The sequence below is a fragment of the Netta rufina genome (assembly GCF_964035555.1).
Source record: "Netta rufina genome assembly, chromosome: 19".
NCBI classification, from domain to species: Eukaryota; Metazoa; Chordata; class Aves; order Anseriformes; family Anatidae; genus Netta; species Netta rufina.
In genome coordinates, this window is record NC_140143.1 from 1019143 (window position 1) to 1033473 (window position 14331).

Here is a 14331-nt window from a genome sequence, read left to right on the forward strand (position 1 = left end):
TGTAATGACTGTGCAGCAGGAGGGGGTTCCTCGCCAACCCACCCTGCGTGCTGCGGTGGCAGATGAATGATTTGAATGCGCGTAGCTCTTTAGAAACTCCCTGTCACTCACTGCGGAGAAATGCCTGTGGCTCAACAACAAAGCAAAATATAGGGCAGCAAAAGGAAAGGCGAAGATTTTACAGATGATGGGAAGGTTTAGATCAGAAAGATGCTTAAGTATTTAAAAGCGTAAGATCCCATGAGCTCCTCCACTTACTGCCTGGAGATGCTAAAAATAGGTTTTTTTTTTGGTCTGACATGCATGCATATGAACCGTTATCAAGAGTAATACGTGGAGTTTTGATTTACTGTTGTTTTGTTTTGTTGAACGTATTGATATACTGAAAGATCCCAGAAGAACATGACTTGGAGAGCCAGATCCGCAAGGAGAGGGAGTGGCGGTTTCTGCGCAACGCTCGGGTCAGGAAGCAAGCCCAGAAGATCATCCAGAAGGGTGAGCTTCCCTCTTTCCCATGCTTCTGGGGCTCCTAGCACAATTCCCATTAATAATGCCTTTACAAGGCAATGGCTGGGCCAGAATTCTTTTAACGTGGGAATTTATTCAAATTCCAAGTCACCCTGTGACCGAAACGACTCCTGCCTGGTGCCTCGAGGGGCGCAGGCTGGGTGGTGGCAGCAGCAAGAGCTCCCCGCATCCTCCCTGGAGGGTTCCCAGAGGGCAGAGCCGTTCGGGTGGCTCGTGGTCCTCCCCTGGGACGCCAGCTGAGGCAGGCGTAGTTGGAAAAGTAATTTTGCTGAATGAAGTGCTGCTCGAGGCTCAGCCTGCTGGGGGAACCTCGTTCTCCGGAGGTTTGCTGGGCTCCAGTCGGCACAGTGGGCAGCGTAATGTCATGAAACTGCAGCACATCATAAACCAGAATAATAAGGAAATGAAACTGGAGCCCAGGAAATGGCTTGGGGGATCTTTCTGAATTCAAAAAACAGGATTGTTCATGCTTGCCTGAAGAAGTTACATTTTTTTTCTAGACAGCGTTCATATTTGGTTGCTTGACCTGAGCAACTGCGGTGCCAGCATTCATTTAAAAAAAATGAAATTCTGAAATAGTAGAAAGAATTAAGATAGACTTAGAATCCTTTAATGAAAATTAGATTAAATGGATGCATTTTGAAACTAACTAGAACTGAGTAAACGTCTCTTGAGCTTGCAGTTTTGTGTGATGAATTCATACTGTGCCAAAAATGCAGTTTCAGGGATCCCCAAACTGTGAATCAAAAACTGTTCTGAAGAGAGGAGGGTAAGGTATTTAGCTATCATTTTAATGTCTCGGTGGAAAATACATTTTTCATTTGGAAGTTAACCTAGCATCTAAAAGAACTGAAGCAAAAGATTAAATAAATAATTTGCAAGCTAAATCAAAATACTTTAAGTTGAATAAAGTATGTTTTGTTTTATTTTTTGGGGAAAAAAAAAAGGGAGGGGGCAACACGAGCGAGTATTTCTTTGGACTTGGTTGGGCTTGCTCTGTTTGTTCTCTTCAGTGACCAAAATAAGGGATCCCATGATTTGTCCCCACCACTTTCAGTTCGTACCTTAAGCTAGGTGACGAAATGATGTGGAGGAGGCAGCGCTGTTGGGTACCGGGAGGCTGAGAAGGCTCCTGCAGGAGGGTGGGGGGGGGCCCTGGGTGAGGAGCCCCCAGGAGGAGGAGGGGGCTGCTGCTGGGGGCTGAGCCTCGTCCATCCCTGGGGAGCTCCCGGGTGCTGAGCCCTGGCTGCCTCCCGTCCCCTTCAGGTATTTCCCGGCTGGACGACCAGATCTTCCTCAACAGGAACCCCGGCGTCCCCTCCGTGGTGAAGTTCCACCCCTTCACGCCCTGCATCGCGGTAGCGGACAAAGACAGCATCTGGTGAGAGCTTCTGGGGGGTTCTGGCAGAACGTGTGTGCCCTGTGGTTATGTGGCACATCCAGTGTGCGTGGATTTGCCCAGGGAAGGGTTGTGGTCTGTTGTTCTTTTCCCCACACCCTTCAAGGGCCAGCCTTCCCTTCTGGAGGGCAGGGAGACGGGGCCGAAGTCCTGGGGGTCGGTGGTACAGTCGTCAGCATGGCACTGGGGCCTTGCAATTTACCTGCAACTGGGCTTTTATTCCATTTTTGCAGAAGGTGGACCTATGTTACTAATAAAATGATGCTGAAGGAGGAAAACAAGTAGAATTGCAGCATGTGCACTTCTTAGTTTAGCTGCTATGAGTAGATCTCTTCTATAGCTTGCACAGAGAACCAAGAACTGACCTGATATTTTTTCTCCCCGCAGTTTTTGGGACTGGGAGAAAGGAGAAAAGCTGGACTACTTCCACAACGGGAACCCTCGGTACACCAGAATCACCGCGATGGAGTACCTGAACGGACAGGACTGCTCCTTGCTGCTCACTGCCACAGGTAGGTGATGCGTGCTCCCGTGTATGGTGGCAGAATTCAAGTCTGTGTGAGCTGTTTTGGACCTCTTGCTCTCCCCACTTTGTATGTGGCCCAACTTGGCCCTTCCCCTCCCCTGTGGCTTGCCTGTGTGGTCTCAACTGAGGAGGCACTTCCAGGATCAAACGTGAAAATTGCTTCTGGCAATACTGAAATATCTGAGCCACTTAAGTAAGTGCTGCAAATGCTCTCAATTAACTGAAAAATCAAACACTTGCTGAAGCCATTTCCCATCACAGCTCTATTTGTTACGACATTTTGAGTCTCTACCTATCCCTGCAAAGTCACGGTAAGCTCCTACACAACAGCTCGGGCAATGTGCTCTTAGTTAAAAGCTGCTGCCCAGGGCTGAACGGAAATCATGCTGCAATCAATGTGTAAGAAATCAGATTTTGTTCTTGCGCTGTTTTAAGTCTAGAGCAGACAGGGCTTATTTTAAGCACTTCTCAAACAGCTTCTGTGTGAGTCTCTCTGCTCCTTGTATGTCACCCAGGGGACAAAGTTCCCTAGAATGCCCTGTTGCATCACGTAAGGTAGCATGAAGAGCTCTTTCCCGTTCATTGGTCTGTAAAGCTGTGAGTAAGATACGCTTCTCTCCCAAGGAACCATTCTAAACCTGTCAGTCTAAGTGTTTTCAATAGCTTTTCAGACTTCATGCTGAAACGTACGGGTTGGGTATAATTAAGAGAGGTGGAAGAGGATTTGAGAGGGCCTTTAGGACATTTTTCTTTCAATGTATTGATTCGTAGCACAAAAGTTTCACAGGTGGGGAGCAAATTGAAAAAAACACATCATGTTCTTGAAAGATTTGCTGCTGATGGGCTGGGCTTTGATTCGGCTTCTTCTGTGGGGTTGTATTTTGTATTTAGGAGGGTATTTTTGTGGAACTTAGTACCAGTAGCAAGGAGGACAGAGAAAAGTCCTAGTTAGAATGGATTGGTCAAAGACATAGAGCAACATCTAATGTCAGGTGTTGTTTGTGGGAAGGAGAAAAGCTCTTCCAGAACAGTTCCCCGTGGAACAATCCTTTAGACTTTATGGATGTAAGATTAAAGAAAAAACAACTCTAATAAAAAGTATTAAATTCAAGTGACACTCTCGGGTTTGGAGTTTGTGTGACTCCAGTTCTGCTTCTCTTCTTCTCTGTACTGTGCACGAGTAATTGTGAGGGTGGCATCAGCAGTGGCGTTGCATTGTGTTCTCTTTTCTGTGCTTCCCAAGATGATGGTGCCATCAGAGTATGGAAGAACTTCGCAGACCTGGAAAAGAACCCAGAGATGGTAACGGCTTGGCAGGGGCTGTCGGACATGCTGCCAACTACACGAGGTAGGTCCCCACTAAGATTTCTTGTGGGAGGTGGGGCGGAGGGGGTAAAAACGATTTGTAATGTTAGGGTGTTTTCTAGGGATGGGTAGAGTAAAATGGGTTTCTCAACCTCAGCCACCAGTAACATCCTTGTTTAACAGTCTCTGCCTTTCTGGAACGGCCTTTGGCCAAGACTTGGTGAGGAATTACTTTTCCAGTCCTCACAAAACGAACCAACAGAACTAAAAGCCCAACACAACAACCTCACATACGTGCTGAAAAACAACCAGAGCAGCCTCTTGCTGGGGAGCAAAAGGGCACAAAGTTCTTGTCCTTCACAAGCTTCACAGCAGCTGTTTTGGCCAAGCGTTCCTCTAGGCTGTTCCTAAGGAGAGAGCTGTAGAACAACGGTGGAACTGGGCACTGTCCTGCTCTGCGCTCATGGTGGTAGGAGGTTATTCCTTCCCTGTCGGTGGGACAGTGGCTCACATACTGCCTCTTTCTTTCTGATGGGCTGCTCAGCCTTTGCACAGCTTTGCATGTCGCACCTCTGACTTCATTTAGCTCAGTTTTAGCACTTACTCTTCACTGCTCATTGTGTGTCAGGAGGTGGCAAGAGAATACGCAAGCTAAATCTGAGACATACAGGACAGCACAGTTAAACATTGACCAGCATCGAATGTTAGAAAACTTAGAAAAAGGTGTAAAAAGGGGCACTGATGTCCAGCCGTACACAGGATGAAACCAGAAGACTAGCTTAGGTAACCCTGAAGTCTGTTTTCAAAGACATTAAAAGAGGTGGACATTTCATTCTCCTGAGACCCGATAATGTACTGATGCTCTAATGGTGATTCTCTGTCACTTGAATATTTTTAATCAAGGCTACAAGTTTTACTAGGTGCACTCCAGTTCAATCAGTGCTTGTGGGATTAATGCAGGAATTGCTGGGTGAGGTTCTCTGGCTTGTGCTGTGCAGGAGGTCAGATGAGATGACCATCATCATTCATTCTGACCTTAAAATCTGACAGTTCTCATTTTGGAGCCTGCGGGGCTCATCACAGGAGTCTGACACAGCTCTTTTAGCTATTCATTGGATTTTACCAGTGCTGCCTTGTTGAGCTCCTATCTGTTGTGTTTTCCTTAATACCTCATGGTCCATCTCTGGTGTTTTAGCAAAGAGAAACTGTATTTGAGGCAATGTTAGGCTCTGTGCCTCGCTGAAGTATGTGCACAAAACTGATTAGAAGCTGCTGGAAGTTTGCAGCATGCTGTGAAAATTGCCGTGGTCAAACCCTGCTCTTTGCAGCGATGTCAGTAAAAGGACGAAAGCAGCAGTAACATTCCTCCTTAGGCAGAGAGGAAAGAGGAAAGCAATCAGCAGTCATCTCAGGTTGCCCTTGGTAGCGTTCCGTTGGTGTCTGTTGCTTTCTTGTCAACAGCAGTTCTCGTGAAGGACGTTGGTTAATGTTTGCCATGCCTGGGTTCAGGATCCTGCTTCCTTGGTGCCGAGGAGCCGATGCCCAGGAACTCCCCCCGACTGCTCTTAGCTTATCACCAGCTTCTTGCTGCATCATCACTTGTGGTCAGGGAAGATGCTGACAGCTGTAGACCGAACCTTCAGGCTAATTCCCTTTCCTGCCTTACTTTCTACGTGCACCTTCCAAAGGCACAGCGTTTGCTGATCTTACCTTACTTTCTCCAGGGCTTTAACGTAGAAGAAAGGGTTGTACCAGAGCATCAATGTTTGATGTTGCAAAATAGGTTAAGAGCTGAGGCAGGAACTGATTTAGCTGTAAGAGTTGAATGGTTACACTTGCCAAAACAAGTGTGTTGAAACTTTTAAACCTGTTCTCTTTCAGTTGTTTTTTTGCCTTTTTCTTTCTGGTAAGGTCTTAGGAAGTCTGGGCCCTGTTCTCTTTGCCTTTCACCTTCAGAGCGATAGAATTAGGTTCAGAAGAAGAAAAGGGCAGGTTTTTTGTGGAGAGAGAAATAACTGTGCTCACTTCAAAAGAGCTATGTAGATCAAGTCCCCTTGGAAATGAGACGCTCTATTGAACAGTCATCTTTTGCTGCCAAGCCCACAGTTGTGGTCCAGCACTGGCTCATAAAACCGAGGATGCATCTTTGAAGCTGCAGAGCTCAGGAGTTTTACTGGGGCTTGTTTGCTCTCACTATTGATTTCCTTCTGTCTTCTCCCAACCTTTTCTCCCATGTTATGCTCATTTCTGAATTTAATAATCTTCTCGCAACCTGAATGCTGACTTTTCTAGGCGATTGTCCCTCTTATAAAAGGAGGGAGGGATATACAAAGCCCAAACACATCCTCTGGAAGCTTGAAAAGCATCACTGTGTTGTCAAAGCAATGGGAATTTGACAATAACAGACACTGAGGGGCTGCTGGGTATGGGGGAGTGATGCAAAGTGAGGTACAAAACCGAAACTCACACTCTTTGGGCCTTGCTTGTGTCAGGCAGCTCAAGGTAAGAGAAATGAGGTAATGCAGAGATGTGAGTGTGTTAACCCGTCTGCACTGTGGGGCTCACCCAGCAGCAGCTTGGCCCCAGTTCGTTGCACTTTAGTTGACCTGAGACTCAGACTCAGGGTGGGGGAGCCTTTAATTAACCATTCTCAAACTGCCGTGCGGGCACTCTTTTTATTTCTCTCTTTTTTTTTTTTTTTCCAATATGAGATCTGTTGATTTTGATCTTAGATCTGCACTCATGATGCACCAAGAAAGTCCCTTAAAATCAGGATGTTTATGGTAGCAGTGTTACTTTTTGTCTGACGTGACAAATATGAGAGAGGGGAGGGGAGAGAAAAAGGCAAAACACGTTGTTAATCGCTGTAGTGTTTCAAGCCATGATAGGTTTTGCAGAGAAGATGTCGGAAAAGCTAAGCATCTTCTAGTGAGCAGTGTAAGAAGAATGTAAATCTGACGTGCTCCAAAGCTGTGATTTCACAGCAGGAAGCTTTTGGAGTTCCTGTGATGGTGGGAGCTCGCAGAGCAGCACAGTAACCCACCGCCCTGTCTGCATGAGAGCTCGGTTCGGGGTTGCTCTGACTTTGTTCTCTCCAGCTGTCTCCTACAACAAGTGGTCACGCACGTGCCTCTGCAGCTTTTTTGTACTGCTTCTTTGGGACTAAGGGAAACGAGGTGTGATCCCCTGGTCATGATGGCTTTGCCCTTTGAAGCACTACAGCTCTGGAGTTTGGGCAGAGAAGTGTAACCGGCTGCTGCCCAGTTGCCAAGCGCTGCCTCTCAGCTGCTCCCTCCCCAGTTCCGTGTGTGCTGCTTGCTGAGCTGGCGTTGTTCTCCCTGCTGTGGTTCAGCAAGGGGAGCCAGAGCCTCACTCCTTGGGGGCCCAGGACGCCTCTCAGGGTCTCTTCCCAAACGCCTGGGCTCCTGTGCCCTTTCCAGGGCCACCCCAATCTGCCTCCCATTCCCTGCTGGCTGCAGTGTTCTCTTACTGCCTGGGAGCTGCCAGTGGATGGGAGCTAACCCGTGTCCGTGGCTCGCTTCCCACGTAAGAGCCGTTTAAATGGAGCTCTTGTAATGTGTGTGTGTGTGCCCTGGGTGCTGAGCAGCTCGGCTGCCCGGTGAAGGAGCCGCGGTGCAGCCGCCTGCAGCCAGGCCCTTCGCGGAGCCACTTGGTGCGTGGTGCGTGGCTCGGTTTGTGCAGATGCCATGAGCGATTTGGATTTCTGTCTGTCACTTCCTGATACATTTCACTTCAGAACAGGGACCAGATCATACAAAGGAGTCTCCTTGTTCGAGAAGAAATGTCAAATCTGTGCTGTTGTCAGGCAGCCAGAGCACTCACTGCACACACGACCAGCGCCGCTGTTGATGGCTCCCAGGAAATGCTGTGACTGAACTAATGCCTGCTCTCTGGATGGAGGCATGTGCTGCTCTTGGTGCTTCTGCTTCTCTTTTATGTCCTTTCCTTTGATTTGAGTTGCTTTCTCTAATCCTTTTTTAAGATTTATTTTTGCTCTGGCTGACCAACTTACCCTTAGCGTCAACCCCTTAATCCCTGTCTTCTCACAGGTCTGGCCCGAAGGGTTTCAATCTATCTTGACAGAAGTAAACAGGGAGGTGAGTGCTTTCTTTCCTGTTACCTATGACCAGCTGGGGTGGGAAGGAGCTCCTCGTCTGACGTCTGGTTGGTTGACTGTTGTGGTTTTTTTTGGCATTGTTTTTGAATGATTGTTGGGTCCTCGTGGTTCCTGGAAAGCTTTGCTGCTGCTCCCTCTCCCACTCCTTGCCTTGTGTATGTGTCTGTAACAGCTGGGAGCAGTGCAGGGAGGGGGCCGCTGCTCTCTAGGTGAGCTTAGCCAGCCACCGACGAGAAGGACAAGGATTGGTGTCATTCTTGGAGCTGTCTGCAGTCAGAGGAAGTCTGGGTGGGTTTCTGGGGTGTAGAGATCTCAATTTCTAGGAAGATTTCAAAGCATCCCTGGACAGAGGAGTTTGACAGGTTCCAAACGTGAGCGGCCGTTAAGCTAATGGGTGCTGGGGTTTATTTGTAACGCACTTCTGCTATAAATATCATCTGAAAAAGAGAAGCTTTTCAAGAATCTTTTACGAATCTTACCGAGGAGGCTTAGAAGAGTGGGCTTAGTCTTTCGGCAGGAACATGCCCAATACATTGTACGAGTTCTGTTCTTTCACGTGGAAGAAAGGCAAATGAACTCCCCAGCCTGTGGCTGTAGAAGCCAGGGCTGCCCGGAGCCTGCCCCCTCCTCTGCTGCCGAGGGCTCTGGGGGAAACAGATGGCTGCTGTCAGGGCATCCTCGTGTGCCTGCACCTACAGGGATGTGGCTGTTGACGTAGCCTTCCCAGTCGTTAATATTTGCTGGCTGATAAGAGCTGAGTGTGTCTGTAGTGATGAACAGAGCAAAGGTGACTGCGGTGCTGTGCAGTTCAAAGCTCTTCAGCTCGAGGTCTGCGCAGATCTCTTACTGCTTGGAGCCTAGGATAGAAATTAGCAAAGCTGATGCATTGCTTTCAGCATCCTGGCTCTGTGTTTCACTCAAAAATCCACCGGCCAATGGAAAGGCAAAAATTACCTCGAGTTGGCTGCGGGGAATTCCCCACTGGGTAAAGCAGGCGGCTGAGCAGCTTAAGGAAACACCAGGCACTCCTTCGTGAGATCAATGCTGCTAATGCCAAGCAAGTGCACTCTGTCCCAAGCACACAAATAACTGTGAATCGATATAAAACGCTCATTAGCATCTTCTGACCAGGTGTTTTCCTGGTGAAATATTCAGCAAAAGGATTCCTTCTCCCTCACCAAAGGAAGTCGTAAAAACACAGCAGATTAGCCGTTTGCCTGGCAGCAGAATAAAACCAGCTGTATTCAGGTAAAGTGTACTCAGTTTGTCACTAAAGCACCAAAATCCAGCTCTCGCTGCCTAGCCTTCTGCGGGCATTTTGCTGAATGGAAGGTAAGGATCTGCCTCCGTTCATGCATCACTGGGTGCTGCTGTGCCGCAGATCAGCAATGTGCTGCAGGAAGACCAAGGGCTTAATTCAGGTTCAGGTCGTACTGGGCCACTCGTGCAAGTCAGCACAGAAATCCCTAAAGCTCACGTGAGCACAGAGCAAAGCCTGCAGCCGGCAAGTACAACGTCCCCAAGGCAGCTGAGCCGGCAGGAGTCTCGGGGTGCCTTCGTGTGACCCTGTGCCCAGGCTGCTTCACCTCCTGTTGCAGCAGAGCTCCTCGGGGTGTCTCAGCACACCACTGACTAGAGGAGGAGGAGGTGGTGTTAGCAGGAGGGCGTGCATCTGACCCGCGTGCACTTCTATCCATCGCTGCCTCGTGGGGGCTTTTAGTTGTGATGTGTGAACAGCCATACTCTGACCTACCTCAAGAAAATTTCTACTTATGCCAAGCAGGGAAGAATAAGCACATACTTGCCAGTTCCCTGCTTGCTTCCTGCTCTCCTGGGGTTTCCGATACGAAATGAAAGACGTCAAATACCTGCTCTGCAGAAAAACAGGACCTTACCCTCTGGAGGCTCTGCTCTGCTTTGAATAATGCTGACTCTTCTGGCAGTTGGTGAGCAATCCAGATGGGAGAGGCTGGAAAGGCAGCCCGAGCATTCTTAGAAATAAAAGTTAGCCTCCTGGCAGGAGGTGCCTCGGGGAGCTGCGGGGCTCCTGAGCCACGTGGGGCAGCCTGTGCCAGAGCCTCAGCAGAGGGAAGGCTCTAACCTGCAGGAGGAGCAGATCAAAATCAAACGGGGCTTATGCTGGAGAACAAGAGGGGGAGAGAGAAAGGTAAAGTGAGTCTTCCCACACCTCCCAGGGGCCGCTACCACGTCCTTTAGGAATAAGAAGTTTGGGAGAACCTCCTTAGTTCTGGTCAGATATTTTTAGAGAAATGAAATAATTGGAGAAGTTGCAGCTCCAGGGGTTTGTGTTCTTTCAATTGACTTCCCAACATCACAGGTACTCTTTCCCCTTGCTGTGCATAGTCCTTGGCAGGAGAAGAGTGACACTTACTGAAAGGATGTTGTAGAAATTAATGAAGAGTGAGGTCACACAACCCTCCCACTGCTTCCTGGAAATTAAAACAGTGATGCGCCTCATTGCTCAACCAGGAGGGCCCATGATTAAAAAATCATCAGTCAGAATCGGAGACGCTTTTTATTCTGTGGTCTGTGTAGGTATTTCTGATCTCGTTGAAATGCCCAGTGCAAGTTGGCCACGTTCCAGTCATGATAAAAATAAGTGCAGACACCCAGAATGCAGCTGCTTTCAACACCGCTGTTATTTATTGAAATTTATACAAGGAACTATCCCATCGAGACAAATATCTGATGCTCAGGGGGAATTCAGAGGGAACAGCAATAGAAAGTTACAGCTTCAAGAACGGTTATTGATGTGTTGCTTTGTATATCATCTCGCATCATGCAGAACTGCAAGTATTTGTGTTAAAAGACTCGACAACAACAAAAAAAATACTGTTGTGTTGTGTTTTTTTTTTTTCCCTGAATTGTGGAAGATTTGTTGCTTGCTATCTGAGAACGTAACATTCCTTACGGGAAAGTGTTAACCTTAATTAATGATGCATTAAAGGAGCTGTCTTGTTAGGGTCTCGTCCCTGCAATTCCTCAGCCTCTGGTTGTGGCTCAGCCCCACTCCCAGCCAGTGTCAGGCAGGAGCGGTGGGGTCAGCGCTGCCTCTCTGCACTGTGTCTGTAAGTAGGGGGGAGCTTGGAAATAGGGCAGCAGGTAATGCACGAGCCTCATGAGGTGGCTCACAGGGAGCTGAGATCGTGTTTGTGGAATATATTATTGCCCTTTTGCCACAGTAAGGCTGGGAAGCATCTTACATGACACACCTGCGAGCCAGAACACAGCAGGTGAGCTGCGGTCTCGGTTGGAGCATCCTGGAGAAGGACCTCTGTTAATTAAAAAGGAAGTGATAATTAGTAGTATGTCCCCGTTTGCTTCTCATCCCAAAATACTAGGAATTTAACGTGTAAACATGAGCCAATGCTGTATCATTTCCACCACGAAAACATTTGTCCTTACCTAGGAATAGTGCAGCTATTTCTGTTTCGGTTCACACTGCGTGTGGCAGCTTGGAATTTAACATCTCTCCCCGTTACACGCTTCCGAACAGCATAAGGGAGTATGCGAAGGCTTTTGTTCTTTCCAGACATTCAATTCCAGTTCAGCATTTCACCCGGCTACGTGACGGGGCAGCCTCGGAGGCTCTCGCATCCCCGGGCTGCAGCCGTGGCCCCGCAGTCCCCGCAGCTCCGGCACGCGCGCGACCTCTGCAGACAGAGCCCAGCAGGATGGGGGCTGCAGGAGAGCTGCTCCCTTCCCATCCTGAGGAAGCCAGGAGCCCTCCCTGCCTGTGCCTTCATGCAAATACCCCGGTATTTCTGTTGCTTGGGGCAATGTGAGCACCCTGTAAGCTGAGGAGAAGCAAGGGTGGTATTTTCTTCAGAGAATAAGGCTGGCAAGAGGAAGATCAAATTGCTTGGTACAGGATGAGCGAAGTGCTCAGGGAGCACTCGCCTCTCCCCAAGCAGAGGTTAGGGTTACACAGGCTCGGGACGTTGTGTAAGGGAGGCAGGAGCTGCGTTGTCTCCATGCCAGCCCCCCAGCCCCACCACGCACCCATGTGAAGTTTTGGAGCCGGTGCAGAGAGAGCTGCCCTGTGTGCATCGCCCCCTCCTCTCCTTCCCTCAGTTCCTCTTTCAGGGGTAAACCCTTGTCCTTTGCACCCAGTGATCTCTCTTGGGAGCTCTCTGTACTGCTTTTACATCAACTGAGACCGCTCTGGGGCTTCTTCCCCACTGAAATATTTTCAGTGATCGCATTCCCCGCAGGTGCACCAAGGGAAGCTTGGACAGCGGCAGCACAAAAGCTGCCACCCCTGGCTCTGAACTCACCGTCTCTGTCCCCAGGCACAGGATGCTGGGACCTCAGCGGGTCAGGGGCTGCTGGCACCCATCAGACTGAAGGAAATCGTTGTCTTCAAAGCGGGGAACGTAACTGGAAAATTGGGAACTTTAAAACTGCCTAAGAGCACGTTGCTTACTTAACTCCATCAGCGATGGTAATGGCGGTATCTATCTCAGCCTGCCAGGTTTATCTTGTCGCATGGGCCATAAACAAGATGACAAATGAAAACACTTCAGTGATGTTTATCATCTAAATCACTGCCTGCTTGTTTGCCTCAGCTCTCGAGCAGCCCTCTCTCCTGCCAGGCAATCTGAAGTAACAATCAATTGGGCTCGCAAGATAAAGGTACAAGCGCCCAGCTTAGCTGGGAGTCCTGAATTTCCTTCAGTAAGATGAAAGACCGTCAATAAACGTCAGTAATCTTCTCAATGGTATGCAGCGAGATCAGGAAACGGCTTGAATGTGATGCTAAGGAAGGGGATGGGCAAAACATTTTATTTGGGTCTGTACAAAACAAGGTCATTTCATCATCTTTGCAAAAAAAGCTCAGAGTTCATGACTTGCTTCTGTTGTTTCCACCTGTAAAGGTGCTTGGTCTGCTAAAAAGTGTACTTATGGTCCTTAACTGGCAAAAAGCATGTTGTAGTGTGTTTTAGCATCCTGCTAGGGCTAATTCCTAGGAGTGAATTGTGGCACCATCATTGATCATGCTTATCCCTTTTGGACAAGCCAGGTGTGCACTTGTCTTTGGAATATGTGCAGAGGGGAGTAGAGGAATCCCCCTGAAGGCAACCAGGGGAGGCTCAGGAGCAGGAGCCCCCAGTCCTAACACGTTGTGCAGGGCTCTGGCTTGTGTTGTGTGTGGCTGTTGGGCACTTCTCTCAGCAGCAGTCCCAGCTGGGCACGCACAGGACAGCGAGCTGCTGCTGGAGAGGAAACGAGGTGCTGCTTCTGGCAAAGGGAGAGCCCTGCCTGAGCAAAAGCAAGCAGGCAAAAACTGGAGTTCTCATCAGGTTCACTCATGTCGTGCTTATTTTTTGTTGTTTCTTTCTTTTTGTTTTTTACATATGAATAAAAGTCTCTGTGGAAAACCCCTAGATTTGGGGTCGGTCAGCCTTTGCAGTATGAACAGCAACAGGTAGCTGGTGTACAGCTCTCTGCTCCAAGCAAAACATTTACGTGCTGGGGAGGCAGCACACAGGGGCTACAAACGTTCTTCTAATTAAAGATACAAAAATTGTACCTTGGAGATTTCCCACCACTGAATCAGGGGTTTGACTGCCAGTTACTTCCCTGGCCCAAATCTCTCTTCTGTTCTGCTGGCTGTGTGCTCCGTGCTCAGGTGAGGGAGCTCGCGCTGTAGCTTTTGGTCAGTTTATTCCCCCAGCTGGGAAAGGAGGTGAAATACACTTTTCTCTGGAAATTGCCATGCCAGGGAAGTTCATCTCATGCAGTCTACCAGCCTGTCTGCAAGCAGATGCCGATGTCAGGTGTTTGGGGGATAGAAAATCCATCCATGCTGCAAGAGAATTACAAGGGGACGTTTTGGTAAACTTCAATGAGCAATCAGTTTAGGCCCTTAAAGATGAGGATCAAAAGCTCTAATAAATGTATTTTACTCAGTATAATTGCAGAATGTTCCCTCCTTATTTGTCAGTGTAGCAAATGAGTTTTTACTCCTACCAAGCTGTTTAATTCAGTGCCTTGCAGCAATGATGTTGCTGTTCCTTGTTTAGAAACAGACAGATTTCTATTAGAATGAGGAATCGTGGCAATCCAGAGACTCTCACCTCTCACAATGTCACCAGTTCAGTCCTTGTTTAGTCTGGTATCCTGTAAGGTGGTGGATAACTTCCTCGGACTCCCTTAGAAGACCCCAGCAGCTTCCCAAAGTCCCCGGAGGGCTGTAACTCCTGCCCATGGAGGCCATCTGCTCCTAGGCTTTTCTGAGCATTTAAGCTAGCAAAGAGGTAAAAGACATATTTTGGACTCAAATCCATGACCAGCTGATTTAATCCTATTTGGAGGATGTATGGGTGTGTGTGTATGCAATTGTAAATTTTCTCTAATGACAATAGGTTTCACGGCCTTGTGCTACAGAAACTGGTGTTGTAATTAGCGCCT

At 48.4% G+C, this 14331-nt stretch overlaps 1 protein-coding gene across 2 annotated transcripts in view; it reads left to right on the plus strand.

Moving 5' to 3' along the window:
- RPTOR (regulatory associated protein of MTOR complex 1) overlaps positions 1-14331 on the plus strand; it is a 135973-nt gene that overhangs the window by 111434 nt on the left and 10208 nt on the right. Inside the window, exons 25-29 of one of the 2 annotated variants that reach the window (XM_084298491.1) lie at positions 390-495; positions 1795-1909; positions 2315-2439; positions 3697-3801; positions 7829-7876. In XM_084298491.1, the coding sequence (XP_084154617.1) occupies positions 390-495; positions 1795-1909; positions 2315-2439; positions 3697-3801; positions 7829-7876 (499 nt within the window). The remainder of the gene's footprint in view (positions 1-389; positions 496-1794; positions 1910-2314; positions 2440-3696; positions 3802-7828; positions 7877-14331) is intronic. The other variant, XM_084298492.1, reaches the window with a different exon arrangement.